Consider the following 14,488-nt stretch of genomic DNA (forward strand, 5'->3'; position numbering starts at 1 on the left):
GCTTGTCACCTGTGAGTCCCTCCAGGAAACCGGATGTGGGCTCCCCACCCTCATTCCCAGCATCTGGCACAGGTGAAGGCAAGGCTAATAATCCTTTCAAAATGAAACATTTGAAAGTACACAGAATTTGAGACCAAGATTTATTTCCCTATGGAGGAAACAAATGCAATAATGAAAGAATTTTGGGTCAAAGGGCTAAAGACTGATAAACAACCTCTGATAGCTTGGAAAAAATGTGTGTCTATATATTCATGTCTATATATATAGAGAGAGAGAGAGAGAGATAAAGAAGACCTCTAAAAGCATCATTCTCCAAAGACAGAAATCAAAGTGCAATGTACAGCAATGAGGTCATTTAAGAGTTCTGTTTTCATCTTGGTCTTTCATCTCCTTGAAGGGGCCCTGAGCAATTCACTCATTCAGCTCAATAATAATGGCTATGAAGGCATTGTCATTGCAATTGACCCTAATGTGCCAGAAGATGAAACACTCATTCAAAATATAAAGGTAAGTTCAGGGGTGCCTGGGTGGCTCAGACCCTTAAGCCTGTGCCTTTGGCTCAGGTCATAATCCCAGGGTCCTGGGATCAAGCCTTGCATTGGGCTGCCAGCTCAGCAGGGAGCCTGCTTCTCCCTCTCCCACTCCCCCTGCTTGTGTTTCCTCTCTCTGTCTCTTTCTGTCAAATTAAATAAATAAAATCTTTTAAAAAAATCAATCAATTAATCAATCAATCAAGGTAAATTCGAAATGGTAATTATCCATGCTTTAAAAAAAATCAAGTGTAATCTTGTGATAGAGCAAACGTGAGTTCTCTAACTCCAATTGTGTGACATTAGCAAATTATTTTCATATCTCAGCCTGTTTCTTCAGGTATAAAATGAAAATAATAACACTAAACTACTAGGATTCTTGTGACAGATGAAATTATAAATGCAGTCACATAACTCAGAGTTTGATACATTGTGGGAGCTTGATAAATGACAGGTTATAGACGATATCATTGAAAACTATTTAGCTTCACACTAAGGTAGGGCCAGCATTGACAGATATTGTGAGATATGGGGAAGTTAATTCCTTTGCTTAATTTCACTATTGTTATATCATATTCTCCTTTTACAGTCCCAATTGTAACCCCCTTGTCTGTTATCCTAATATAGGAGCCTAGGAAGCAAATTTCTGATTTTAGAACGATCCCAATCCTTCCAATGAGAGGAAACTGTGCATTTTACCAGCCCTAATGCAAAGCAACCCTCTCAGGGCTGCTAGGCAGCCTCACTTCACTTACTACTTCTCATATGGGAGAAGGAAAAACTAGGGAGAAAGACTCTGTGTTCCAGCAGAGGCATCTGACCGCCCGTAAGGTAGAGGGATTAGGGAGGTCGTGTGCAACAGCAAACAGCTAAGAATAAAAAGGAAATGCCTTATAAAAGGCTGTAGCACACATCCAGAAGCAGTATTGTATAGTGAGTAGAAGTGTTAGTCTGTAAAATGGGAATAATAATAAGTACCTTCCTCATAGGACTTTGTGAGGATTCAACATAACAATGCATGAATATAAGGGAAGCAGAGTGAAGTGTATATGGGAACTCTGTACAATTTTTGTATATCTTCTATAAGCCTAAATTTATCTCAAAATTAAAAAAAAAAAAAAACTTCAAAAACATATGCATAGTGCCTAGTATGTAATGAGAGCCCAGTAAATGGTAGGCATAGCCATCAATTACCAGTACCACTTTTAATTCTTCTAGATCAGGAGTTCCTCCCTCTTAACCAAGCCAAAGGGTCTGAAGCTTGTTTCTGGGCAAAGTTCTTGAGTGTGAGCTCAGAAGTTAGTAGAGCAAGGGCTCCAAAGTTCACCCTCAAAGGTTCTTTGCTCTCAGCAGCAGCAGATGAGTTTGGAGAGAACCATTTTATCACCAAGAGCATTTTAGGGTTGGAGAAATGCAGCAGTTCATGGGGGCAGAGAGTTTACCTATTGAACTAGAAGACTATCAGGTTTACCACCATTGGTGAAAGAAATTCACACCTTTTGAAATCTCTCAATATCAGAAACCTTGGGTAAGTTTTTGATTACCTCTAAATTTAGAAATGACTACTTCAAAAATGAAGTAGTCACTTGGAGCAACAGACAAAGTATGGAAGAAAAACGTGGCCAGTGATGTTTCTGTCTCTGGCTGGACAGTGAGAAGGGCTCAGAAACTGCCAGAAGGAGGATACAGATGATTTACCTTGAATACAGAGGTCATTTGTATTTATATGGTGCCTTAGAGCTTTCAAAGTGCTTTCACCTAATATCTCTGGGGGTTTTCCTCCTGAAAAAATGCACTTCTCACTTCAGTTCAACTTTATGGTTGAAGTCCTGAATGTGCTGCCTGTAAGTTCGTTTCCATATCTTCTCTATAAAAGGAACACTGGGAAGGGCACTAAGTGTGCTCAGTGTCCCTGAGTAGCTAATAAAAGTAGTTTCCCCTATTTGATGTTCCAGATCCTCAGAGGTGAGGGAGCTCACTGTGGGCTTTGCCGCCTTTCCTGGCCATTCCTGACTCTGCTTTCTGAGGGGATTTTCTCCCTCCTGCCCTCAGAGGGACAGAAGCTGCAGCTCTTAAATACCGGCTTCCCCAGGACAGTCCCCAACTTTTTTCCACTTACAAGGCCGGCAGATGGCGCTGCAGCTGTTCTAGCCACCGCGCCAACACTCTACCCAGCGTTAGAGAAGCAATGGGAGCACATCTACCAGATGAGGGAATGAGAGCCAGGGACTCACTCTCTGTGTGTCCTCTCTCTCTTCCCCCTTCTCTCTCTCTCTCTCCCGCTCTCTGACACACACACACACACACAATCGGAGTAGTTTGGGGTCTCCTCGATGCATGGGAGCCCAGGTATCTCCTGACTTCGCACTCCTGGACAGTGTACCACTCATCATAACCACTTATTTCATTCATTCAGTCTGTTCTTTCATTCGACAAATATTTACAGAGCATTTACATTATGCTGGCACCAGGAACCTACTGATGAACGATATGATACCCTTTTCCGTAAGGAATTATCAGCCCTTCCTCAAAAGCTGTCATCCTCAACTTTCTCCAAACCTCAAAAGTTTAGATGTCTATTTGGATGTGAGGTCATCTCAAAACCTGGAACAGATGCCGAAGCAAAGATCCCTTATTAATGGTTCCATTAAAACATGGAAGATAAGAGCATTTCATGCTGCTTATTCTTCCGGGAGATACTGACAATTCAGATTTCACAAGTCAAATTGTGATATAACAACCTAAGGTTGGAAGTTTTATACCGACTTTTCAACTTTTTGGTGATCTTGACTCGATGTTTTTGTTTCTTTCTTTCTTTTTTTTTTTTTTAAATGGTTAGTCTACTTTTTTTTTTTTTTTTTTAAGGTTTTATTTGACAGAGATCACAAGTAGGCAGAGAGGCAGGCAGAGGGAGAAGGAGAAGCAGGCTCCCCACTGAGCAGGGGCCCCGATGCAGGGCTCAATCCCAGGACCCTAGGACCATGACCTGAGCAGAGGCTTTCACCCACTGAGCCGCTCAGGTCCCCCTCCGTGTTTTTATTTCTAAAAATGATACAATGTTAAATTCTCCTAGTGGATTGTTAAACATCTGTCTTTGGGAGAAGGAGGCAATGCAAATCATTATAAGAACTTTTTAAATAATATCCAGGCAGCCATAATTATTATCACTATCTGAAAGGAGGGAAACAGGCTCTTTGAGATAAATTCCCCAAGTTTATCCTGTTAGGAAGTGGCAGGGCAAGAGTCCTCCTGTATCCATGCTTAAGCGCTGCTTCCCCATGTAATGATGAACTGTTCCTGCCTCTAAGGCCAGCCCCACTGGGCACTGGGGGCTAGTCACTTTGGTCTGCTCCTGCAAGGACATTGCTCCAGCAAGTCTGTTTTCCCTTACGTTACCTGGGTTGTTTTTTGTCGTTGTTGTTGTTGTTTTTTCCATAGTGTACACGTATAATTGTTTCCATTTTAAAAAAACAAACAAAACAAAACCCCTTACCCTGAAGTCCTCCTTCAGCTACTTCTTCATTTCTGCATTCCTCTTTAATTCATGGGAAAACTTCTTGATCTGTTGTATTCACTGCCTCTGCTTCCTCAGCTCCTATTCTTTTGAACTCACTCATATGGAGCTATCATCTCTCTTCCACTAAAACGGATCGCTCAGGTTGCTAGATCCATTGCTCAGTTCTTAGTCCTCACCACACTTGATTGCCCAGGAGCATGAAACACTGACAAGGCCTCTCTCCTTCCTGAAACACTCTCATCCAGTGCCTTTTGACTTCCTCCCCATGCACCTGCTGCTCCTTGAGTCTCCTTTGCTGGCTCCTCCTCACCTCACCTCTAGTGCTGGGGCCCTGAGGCTCAGTCCTCAGCCCTCTTTTTTCTTCTATCTATACTTGCTTTTGTGCTTTTCAGTGGGTTTTGGTCCCAGTAGACCCAATGCCCCCTGGTATAATGAATCTCCTATAATACCCTCTCTACTCTCTTGTCATGAAGCAACTCGGGGAGTCTGCAGAGGCATTTAAAATTTAACACTATGGCTCTTTCATTTCAGAGAAATAAAGTTAGGTGTAACTTGAAGATAAATTAATTATGCCACTTCCTTATATTGAACACTTGGTACTATACTAAAAATAAATATTCTCATAACATTTAGTTAACCCCCAATTTATTACAGCGACGTGAGCAGCTGTATTCATTTTAATTTGGGTTTCTCTCCCAGTACTACTTGGTGCATGACTTTGAGCCCTATACTCTCTAATTGTCAGTCTCTCCCTGAAAGGTTTATTGATACTCCCAAGAGCAAATGAAATGAAACCAATAGCTAACATTTCATAAGCACTTGTGCTGAGTAAACATGGTCTGAAGTGCTTTCCTGACTTCCTTTGACCCTCACAACTTTATAAGCTAGTCAGTAGAATATTTTCCACTCTATACCTGGAGAAACTGAGGTTCAGGAGGGCTTGAGAAAACTGGATGATGTGCTAATGTAAGTGGTGGAGCTAGAATTAGTGTCTGCCTCTGGGGTCTGCTCCGTCAACCATTACAGCGTGACACAGCATATGGTAAGTGCTCAGAAAAGGTTAACTATTATTATTCATAAGAGGCAATTCCACATTTCCCCTTCCTAGCCTGATAAATAGCTAGTCTTTGGAGATGTGAAATACAGGTGTAAATTTGAATGATTGGCAGCTTTGCCTATTTTCTGTCATAATTGTGCTGGTTACATATGTTTTCTTTTTCCCAGGACATGGTGACCCAGGCATCTCCATATTTGTTTGAAGCTACAGAAAAAAGATTTTACTTCAAAAGTGTTGCCATTTTGATTCCTGAAAAATGGAAGACAAAGCCTGAGTATGTGAGACCAAAACTCGAGACCTACAAAAATGTGAGAATCTCAAGTTCTTTTTTTCAAGTTCAATTTCCTTCTCTGATTCAGATTTATTTCATCAAAATATTCTAGAATCAAATGAAACTGTTCCAAAATCCTCCTGTGTGAATGAAGTCATTTATTTGCTGATATCGATGTGGGAAACAAAAGTAGAAGAAAACTTACTAAGTTTCCTTACTACCTACAGCCCATGCGCAAGTCCTTAAAACAGGCAGAATGACATTCCTCTAGGGACTGAACTGTCTTTGTTGATACTTTGCTAGTGGCAAATGGAACCTTAGCCCAACTTCCTGGAACCCATAGTCTACTTTAACATGTAAGAATTCCTTTGGAAACTTCCTTATCTCTACCCTCCCACGATACTTGGGATACATCCCCCAAGCATATGACCTACTGATATACATTTGAAAGGTCTTATGACTAGGTTTTACTAAATGGGAAGATATGACCTTTCCTAACAATAGCTAGCCCCCTCAGGATCCTGGAAACCTTGTTTCCAAAATACTGGGGAGTCTTACACTATAAACTTTCAAGTTGGAAAGGGGTTAGGGATCCCTAACCCCTTTCCAACTTGAAAGTTTATAAGGAGCCACTCCTCATGATTCCAGTGCAGCTTGTTCTGCCCACAGGTTCTGTCCCTGTGCTTTTTTTTTTTTTTTTTTTAAAGATTTTATTTGTTTATTTGACAGAGAGAGATCACAAGTAGTTGGAGAGGCAGGCAGAGAGAGAGAGAGAGGAAGAAGCAGGCTCCCTGCTGAGCAGAGAGCCCCATGTGGGACTCGATCCCAGGACCCTGAGATCATGACCTGAGCCGAAGGCAGCTGCTTAACCCACTGAGCCACCCAGGCGCCCTGTCCCTGTGCTTTAATAAGACCACATTTTTGCAACAAAGAGGTCTCAAGAATTCTTTCTTGACCACTGGCTTTGATACCTAATGTCTTTCTTACATTAATATTTTGTGATAATGACTTTTCCTTAAATTTCAGGCTGATGTTCTAGTTGCTGAACCGAATACTCCAGGTGACGATGAACCCTACACGGAGCAGATGGGAAACTGTGGAGAAAAGGGTGAAAGGATTAATTTCACTCCAGACTTCCTAGCAGGGAAAAAGTTGGATATATATGGACCACAAGGTAGGGGTAGAAATAAAATATTCTGCTATATTTCTCACAATTTAATAATTTTATGTTCAAAGTAGATAAACAATCAACATGATCTGAGTGAGCATATATAAGCAAAATAAACTATTATAACTTTCACTTAAAATAGGGAATAAGAATAATGCATTTCTCAGTTAAAGTTTAACTTCTTCGTATTTAGCATACATGTGTAAATGCAGTATTTTTAATTTTTAGAGACTGTTATCTGGTAATATTAGTATAAGATAATAACTGTAAGATAGTTTTATATGTATATTAGGTTTCTATGGATCCTGCGGTGGGGGGTGAACACCTGAACAAATTAAACCTCCTGCCTGCAACTCAGGTAGTAGCCACCAGATGGCAGAGATGCACAGTGCGCTCAGACTCTTCTGTGATTTCACTTCAGAAATGGCTTAAAATGCAGATGCTGTTGAATAGGTGTGGGACCAGACTCAAGAATCCACATTTTTATAATTTTTTAAAAGAATTTATTTATTTGACAGAGAGAGATCACAAGTAGGCAGAGAGGCAGGCAGAGAGAGAGAGGAGGAAGCAGGCTCCCTGCTGAGCAGAGAGCCCAATGCGGGACTTGATCCCAGGATCCTGGGATCATGACCTGAGCCGGAGGCAGTGACTTAACCCACTGAGCCACCTAGGTGCCCCAAGAATCCACATTTTTAATAAGTTCCCAGATAATGCTGATACTGTGAGGCCATGGACCACAGTTTGAGTACCAGACAGAATATCTCAAAAACCCATGACTAAAGAAAAGATCCAATTTTTCTTCACAAAATAAACTACCATTCCCATATCAGCTATTTAGAGCAAACTTTGGAGGAAATATTAAAAGAAACAAGCAATGGAGTATACATATTATGTACTTCCCAAGTATAATGAAATATGATTCCTTTTAGATAATTAGGTTAACTGATAACTAGTAGTAGGTTTCTTCACTATCTTGAAAAGGTTAGAACCAGTTTGATTTTCTTCATTTAAATGGGCAAGGCAGAGAAAACAAACAAAAGAGTGCTAGCACCTCCATACCCCACCCCCAAATACCCTAGAACACCGACAGACCTTATCAGAAAGAGGAGTCAAACAAATGTACTTCTTTGTTGTTCTTTTACAACACTCGATCTCCCAACATATGGCTCAATGTGTGTTGAATAGATTTACCTAACTGCCCCCTCCCACTCCTGAGCCCACCTTAGCCACCATAGTCACCACATATAATGCCATTCCTTTATAATCTTTCCTTTCTGTACTGTGACTTATGCCTGCTCCCATAAAACCTACCCTTTCCTTTAAGAAGCCATGAGTTATTCCCCAGCACTGATAGAATAGTTTAAATCTCCAGTGTGATCTACAAGGTCTTTCTTAGCATGTGCCCTCTCATTTAGCCTTCCAAATTCAGCATACCTAGGAATTTACATTCCAGAAAAACTGAGCTGAATATAAGTCACTAAGATTCATGCAAATTTAACAAATACTGAGTGCCTATTTAGTTCTAGGCACTATTTCCAAGGCAAGACAGTGAAGAAATCAAGGTGTCTGTTCTTATGAAAACAAGTGTCTAGGGGAGACACTAGCATGTAAGCAGCATAATGGAATGTTAATGAAAGCACAAAGAAGGAGTATCTGGACTAGTCTGAGGGTGTCTGAGAAGGCTTCTAGGTGACTATGAGCCTGATTCTGAAAGAAAAGTAGGAGTTATCCAGATGGAGAAAGAGAGAGAGTGTGTGTTCTGAGCCAGAGGAAAAATATGTGAAAAGAACCAGAGATGGGCAAGAGCATGGTGTAACCCTAGAAAGTAAAAGGGAGTTTAGGAATTCACTGTGCTTGGAACTGGGTTAAGAACAGCAAGAAATAATGGCTATAGAGAAGAGCAGGGCCTGGATCATCAGGAACCTTGTATGCCATGTTGAGAAATGGGATTTAACTTGAGCACCATAGGACAGTCACCAAAGACTAGCGACATGGAGGCGAGGTGGGTGTCTACTGCAGTGATTCAGGAGTAGGTGGCGGTAAGACTAGAAATATGAGACTAGGTCAAAGCAAAAAGGCAAGAAGTATAGTAGGCAGGCCTTGACAGTTAGCCAGAATGAGCCATGAGGGAGAAGGACACACTGGTGATGCTGCCCAGGCTGCCTCGTGACTACCTCTGGCTCCACAGCAGCCCACGCTGACTTCCATCATGACACTTATGCAACTTGGGATTTAGTTATCTGGTCATCTGCATCATCTGCTGGAGCATGATCTGCATGAGGACAAGGCAGTTGTTTCATCTTTGTATGAGCAACTGCCTGGCACTTACCAGTGTCTAATTAACATTGGAGGAGCCAAAATAAGGAGTTACATTTTTAAGAATGTGCAGTTGTTATTTGATTTTTTCCTAAGAAAATCAAACATTTAATTTTAAAAAATTAATATAGCAAAGTATAATGATGTTTGGAAAAATTATTTTCTCCCAGCACGAGAAGATAATCTTGCCCTTCTTATTGTAATTGGGTGTTTCAAATATTTCTTACAGGAAGAGTCTTTGTCCATGAATGGGCTCATCTACGATGGGGGGTATTTGATGAGTACAATAATAACCAGAAATTCTACTTACTCAATGGAAAAAGAGAAGCAGTAAGGTATGTATATTTTGATTTAACTTCTCCCAAACTATTTTAAATTAAAAACAATTTTTTCAGGAATTGATGACATTAAAAGTATCAGGTTTTTTTCATCTTATTTTGATCTCTCATTCTTAGTGTCTTCTTTTTCAGCTTCCCAAAAAACTACCGATTTTGTACACATTGTAAGTGCTTCAAATAGTTGAATTCTCTACTGTGTAGCTATAAATTATTTGCTTCTGTGTGTGTGTGTGTGTGTGTGTGTGTGTGTGTAACTATAAGAAATCCACAGGTGCTATGTTTAGTGTCTCCATCTTCCTGCATCAGAATCAGGGACATAAACAAATCTCATGCATTCTTCAGTGCCTTCAGGGCAGAATGATATCTATGCAGACTTCATTAGTATGATTGGGCCTGGGAGGGACAGTAGAACTTAAAAGAATGACAATCCAAATATTAAAATATTAAAACAAAACAGAATTTATCCCAATTTAATTTTTTTTTTTTTTTTTTTTTTTTTTTTTTGGGAGAGAAAGGTAGAGCATGAGGAGGGAGGAGGGGCAAAAGGAGAGGGAAAAGCAGACTCCTTGAGGATCAGGGAGCCCAGTGCAGGACTCAGTCCTAGGACTCTAGGCTCATGACCTGAGACAAAGGCAGACACTTACCCAACTGAGCCACCCAGGTGCCCCCATCCCAATTTAAATTAAACTTTCTGTGGTGTCAATAGAAAGCAAACTGAATATTTGTAAAGTACTCTTGGCTGCCTTATTTTATGAGTGAGATTGGTTTCAGTGAATATAAACTTCTTTAGCACAAACAGGAAAGACAGGGAAATTCCTAATCTACTTTGAAGAGCTAGCATAATTCAGAATACTAAAATCTGACAGGCGGGGCACCTGGTTGACTTTTTAGATGAATGGGTAAAGAAGATGTGATATATATAATATCATATATTCCACTCATGTATATAATATATATATTCCATTCAAATTCTGTTATATGGAATGGAATGATGGAATAATATATTCCATTATATATACAATATGCTGTTAATACTATATATAAAAATGGAATATATATGTATACATATATATACACACAACACACACATATACATATAATGGAATACTACTATTCAGTCATAAAAAATGAAATATTGTCATTTGCAACCATATGAATGCAGTATAATGCTAAGTGAAATAAAACAGAGAAAGACAAAAAAATAAATAAGATAGAATAAATTTTAAAAAGACAGAGAAAGACAAATGTTATATGATTTCACTCATATGTAGAATTTAAGAAATAAACACATGTGCAAAGGGAAAAAAAGAGTGAGAGATAAACCAAGAAAGACTCCTAACTAACTGAACAAACTCACGGTTACCAGGGAGGAAGTGGGGGTAGGGGAATGAGTGAAATAGGTAATGGGGACTAAGGAGTGCACTTGTCATGATAAGCACCACGTAATTAAAATAAAAACTTAATAGATAGGGGCACCTGGGTGGCTCAGTGGGTTAAGCCTCTGTCTTCAGCTCAGGTCATGATCCCAGGGTCCTGGGATCAAGCCCCACATCGGGCTCTCTGTTCGGTGGGAAGCCTGCTTCCTCCTCTCTCTCTCTGCCTGCTTGTGATCTCTCTCTCTCTGTCAAATAAATAAAATTTAAAAAAAAACTTAATAGATAAATAAAATAAAATAATTTTTAAAGTAGGGGAAACTCTAGGCAATGTGAAAATCAATATGAAGAAAACAACAAAATCCTTCTAAAGGGTTTAAAAGAATATCAAGATAAACTGGGAGACTTTCAATTCATGGAAGATGTAAATTCAACCCAAATTAATATAGAGGTTTTATGAAACTATTTAAGATGCTAACAAAATTTTTAAAAAAAGAATAATAGTAATAACAAAGGGAAATTCTACTTATTGAATTTAAGTATATACTAATGCTACATTAATTAAAACAGTATGGACTGGTAGACACATATATAATAATTTATTATTTAATACAGCTAGAATTACAAAGCTATGAGGAAAGGCAGAATTTCTTAAGAGATCAGGACAATTTTTAAGTATGTGGGGGAAAAATTAATAGACCCTTCTCCAATTGGATAGAGTCAACATATAGTGAGAGAGTAGGAAAAGCTAGATGAATATTAACTCTTTTGTGGTGAAGGTCTTTCTATGCATTCAAGAGTTAGAAAAATTCATAACTAAAAGAATAACAAATTTGGCAACCTAAGAATTAAAATGGTTACTGTATACAAATCAAACATAAACTAAATAAAAAGGTAAAAACAGAACAAAGTATTTCGAAAAATTAAGAAATCAGGCTTTTAAAAGCTTAGTATTATAACTAAAAATGAACTTTCGAAAACCATAAGGAAAACAGTAACATTCTCATAGCATTCTCATAACATTCCATTTTTCTCATAGAAAAATGGATACTGGAAAAGAAAAAATAATTCACAAAAGAAGAAATAAAAATGGCTGATAAACATACAATAAATATTTAGACTTACTAGCACAAATTTGACAAAGATGAGAATTGTTTATTATTACTCTCAGTGGGATGAGCAGTCCCACAGAGAGCTGTAAGAGGCATGAATCGGTGCAGCTTTCCGATAAAGCAATTTGTTGACACATAAAATCTGTGAATTTTTTCTTATTTTTTGATTCTGTAATTCCGTGTTTCAAAATCCATTTTAATGGGCACCTGGGTAGCTCAGTCAGTTAGGCATCTGCCTTCAGGTCAGGTTATGATCCCAGGGTCCTGAGATAAAATCATGAGTCAGGCTCTCTGCTGAACAAGTAGCCTGCTTCTCCCTCTTCCTCTGCCTGCTGCTCCCCCCTGCTTGTGCTCTCTCTCTCTATTTCTGTCAAATAAATAAATAAATAAATAAATTTCTTTTTAAAAAATCTATTTTAAGGGAAATCATAGAATGGGTTGTATCAACAGATTTTAAAATGTTCAAACTTCTACTCCAGGAATCAATCCTGCAGCAAACTTGGAAACAGTGTCAAAACTTTATGTGAATTTTTATTTATTCATTGAAGTTTTACTTTTAGTACTGACAAATTGGGGGAAGCATATTAAGTAAATTAAGACTAGATTCGTATTATAGTATCAAAACATATAGCTATTAAAATCACATTTTAAAAGAATACTATGAATTATAATGATATATTAAAATCTTAAATATACTAATATACCAAGTTTTTTAAAGCAGGAAGCAAAGTTATATGTACAATGTTATGCTGATTTATAGAGAAGAAAATACTTCAACATGTTAACAGTAGCTTATTTCTTATGGTGGGACATGATTTTTTCTTTTCTTCTTAATATTCTTGCTATTTTACCAACTTCCTTTAGTGTTCATATACTCAAAAAATAAAATATTGGGTAAAGACAATCCATTTATAATAGCCGCAAACTCATAAGCATATAAGGAAAAATCTAAAATACCTATGAACATACAAGAACTATGTAAAAATTGCATGACATAAACTAACTAGAAAAGAAAACCAGGAAATGTTCACAAGCTTTCAAGGGAAACAAAAGAGAGCTTCTGATTTATGACCTAAAAAAGAGGGTTCTAGATGAGGACGTGGCTAAGGATGTGGATCCTCATTACCTGATGGTGATCATAAGCCAGATTTAGCTTTTCTGCTGCAGAGAAACAAATTCTGATACTGTTTGGGGAACCCTTCACCGTCTGGCAAACAAAAATGACCACTGATGCGAATTTCATAATTTTGCTATTTAAGGTGATGTATTTGTTCACTGAATTATAAGAGGAAGTGGTAGACATCAGAACAACCTGACCACAGAGTCTAACCCTCTGAAATGATTATAGCACCTAAACTTCTAACTTTAATATGTTTTCAGATGTTCGGCAAGGATTGCTGGTAAATATCAAGCTGAACACTGTCAGGGAGGCAGCTGTGCCTGGAAACCATGTAAAATCGACCAAGCAACAGGGCTGTACAAAGAAGGGTGTGAGTTCATACCTAATAAATTCCAGACTGAGAAGGCTTCCATAATGTTTTCTCCAAGTATTAATTCTGTAAGTACCCTGTTCTTTTGCTTTCTTGGCACTTACGAATTTAGAGAGGTTCTTATTCCTGATTGCTGCAAGGAAGGATCTTACTTTAAGAAATCACCAGTGAGCAGCTGATTCTCTGTGGGACAAGCTGGAAGTACAAAATCAGGGATAAAGTCATATCTTCCTCCTCTCCTTTCCTTAGGTCAATTCCTGCGGCTCCATTATCTCCCTCCCAGAAGCTTGGAGTTTTTTTGTTTTGTTTTGTTTTGTTTTAAGATTTTATTTATTTATTTGACAGAGAAATAGCACAAGTAAGTAGAGCACCAGGCAGAGGGAAAGAGAGAAGCAGGCTCTCTGCTGAGCAGGGAGCCCGAGGTGGAACTGGATCCCAGGATCCTGGAATGATGACCTGAGCTGAAGGCAACAGCTTAACCGACTGAGCCACCCAGGTGCCCCAAAAGCTTGGAGTTTCAGTGCTTAGAATTACTTCAAATATCCTTAAAGGCAGACAAGCACAAAAATTATTAGTTAAATAAGAAATTTACCCAAAAGGATCAGACACTTCTTTTTATTTCTTAATAAGGACACGATTAATAGCCTTAAATCTGACTTGCAGAGATCTTTTCAGCCTGCATATTTGCTTTTGGTTGTTAACTGTAATTTTTTATCTTTTTAAGAGCATTGGTGAAGGCATTTGTAAGGAGTTGGTCATAGATTTAATAGGCTTAAGTAGTTTTAAAATACTTCCTAATTTTTTTTAATGATAAACAGGTGATAAAATAAACTTGACAAATTATCCTTATTAGTGCTAAATAAACATTTTGGCAAATCTGAACAAACTAAACCTAAATGTATCAGTTACCACTGACTAAAGTCAGTGGAGAGACTTTGTGGGGAGTCCCTTATCTTTCAGCCTCGTATATAAAATTGTTTTCCTTTTGAAATAGAGGATGAAGTAACTTATCAGAGTTACTGGTGGTCTAAGTTTTAAAAATGTGATTTACCATGCTTCAAAAGGCCCATCCTTTGGTCTGGCTTTGCAATCCATTTCTAGACTTACTCGGAAATTTGTAAGAGGGGGTGCCTGTGTGGCCCAGTCGATTGTGTGCCTTCAGCTCAGGTCATGATCCCAGGATCCTAGGGTTGAATCCTGTGTTGGGCTCCTTGCTCAGTGGGGAGCTTGCTTCTCCCTCTGCCTGCCCTTCCCTGGCTTGTGCTTGCTCTCTCTCTCTCTCTGACAAGTAAATAAATAAATAATCTTTTTTAAAA

At 38.6% G+C, this 14,488-nt stretch overlaps 1 protein-coding gene across 1 annotated transcript in view; it reads left to right on the plus strand.

The window, feature by feature from the left end:
* Window positions 1-264: 264 nt before the first annotated feature.
* Window positions 265-14,488, plus strand: part of CLCA1 (chloride channel accessory 1) — a 36,639-nt gene continuing 22,415 nt past the window's right edge. Inside the window, exons 1-5 of the mRNA XM_045064810.1 lie at window positions 265-507; window positions 5,272-5,412; window positions 6,402-6,549; window positions 9,089-9,194; window positions 13,063-13,240. Coding sequence (XP_044920745.1) covers window positions 346-507; window positions 5,272-5,412; window positions 6,402-6,549; window positions 9,089-9,194; window positions 13,063-13,240 — 735 coding nt within the window. The 5' untranslated portion in view covers window positions 265-345. The remainder of the gene's footprint in view (window positions 508-5,271; window positions 5,413-6,401; window positions 6,550-9,088; window positions 9,195-13,062; window positions 13,241-14,488) is intronic.

The sequence above is a fragment of the Mustela putorius genome, unplaced genomic scaffold (genome assembly GCF_011764305.1).
Source record: "Mustela putorius furo isolate JIRA1106 unplaced genomic scaffold, ASM1176430v1.1 tig00003853_pilon_pilon_pilon, whole genome shotgun sequence".
Taxonomy (NCBI): Eukaryota; Metazoa; Chordata; class Mammalia; order Carnivora; family Mustelidae; genus Mustela; species Mustela putorius.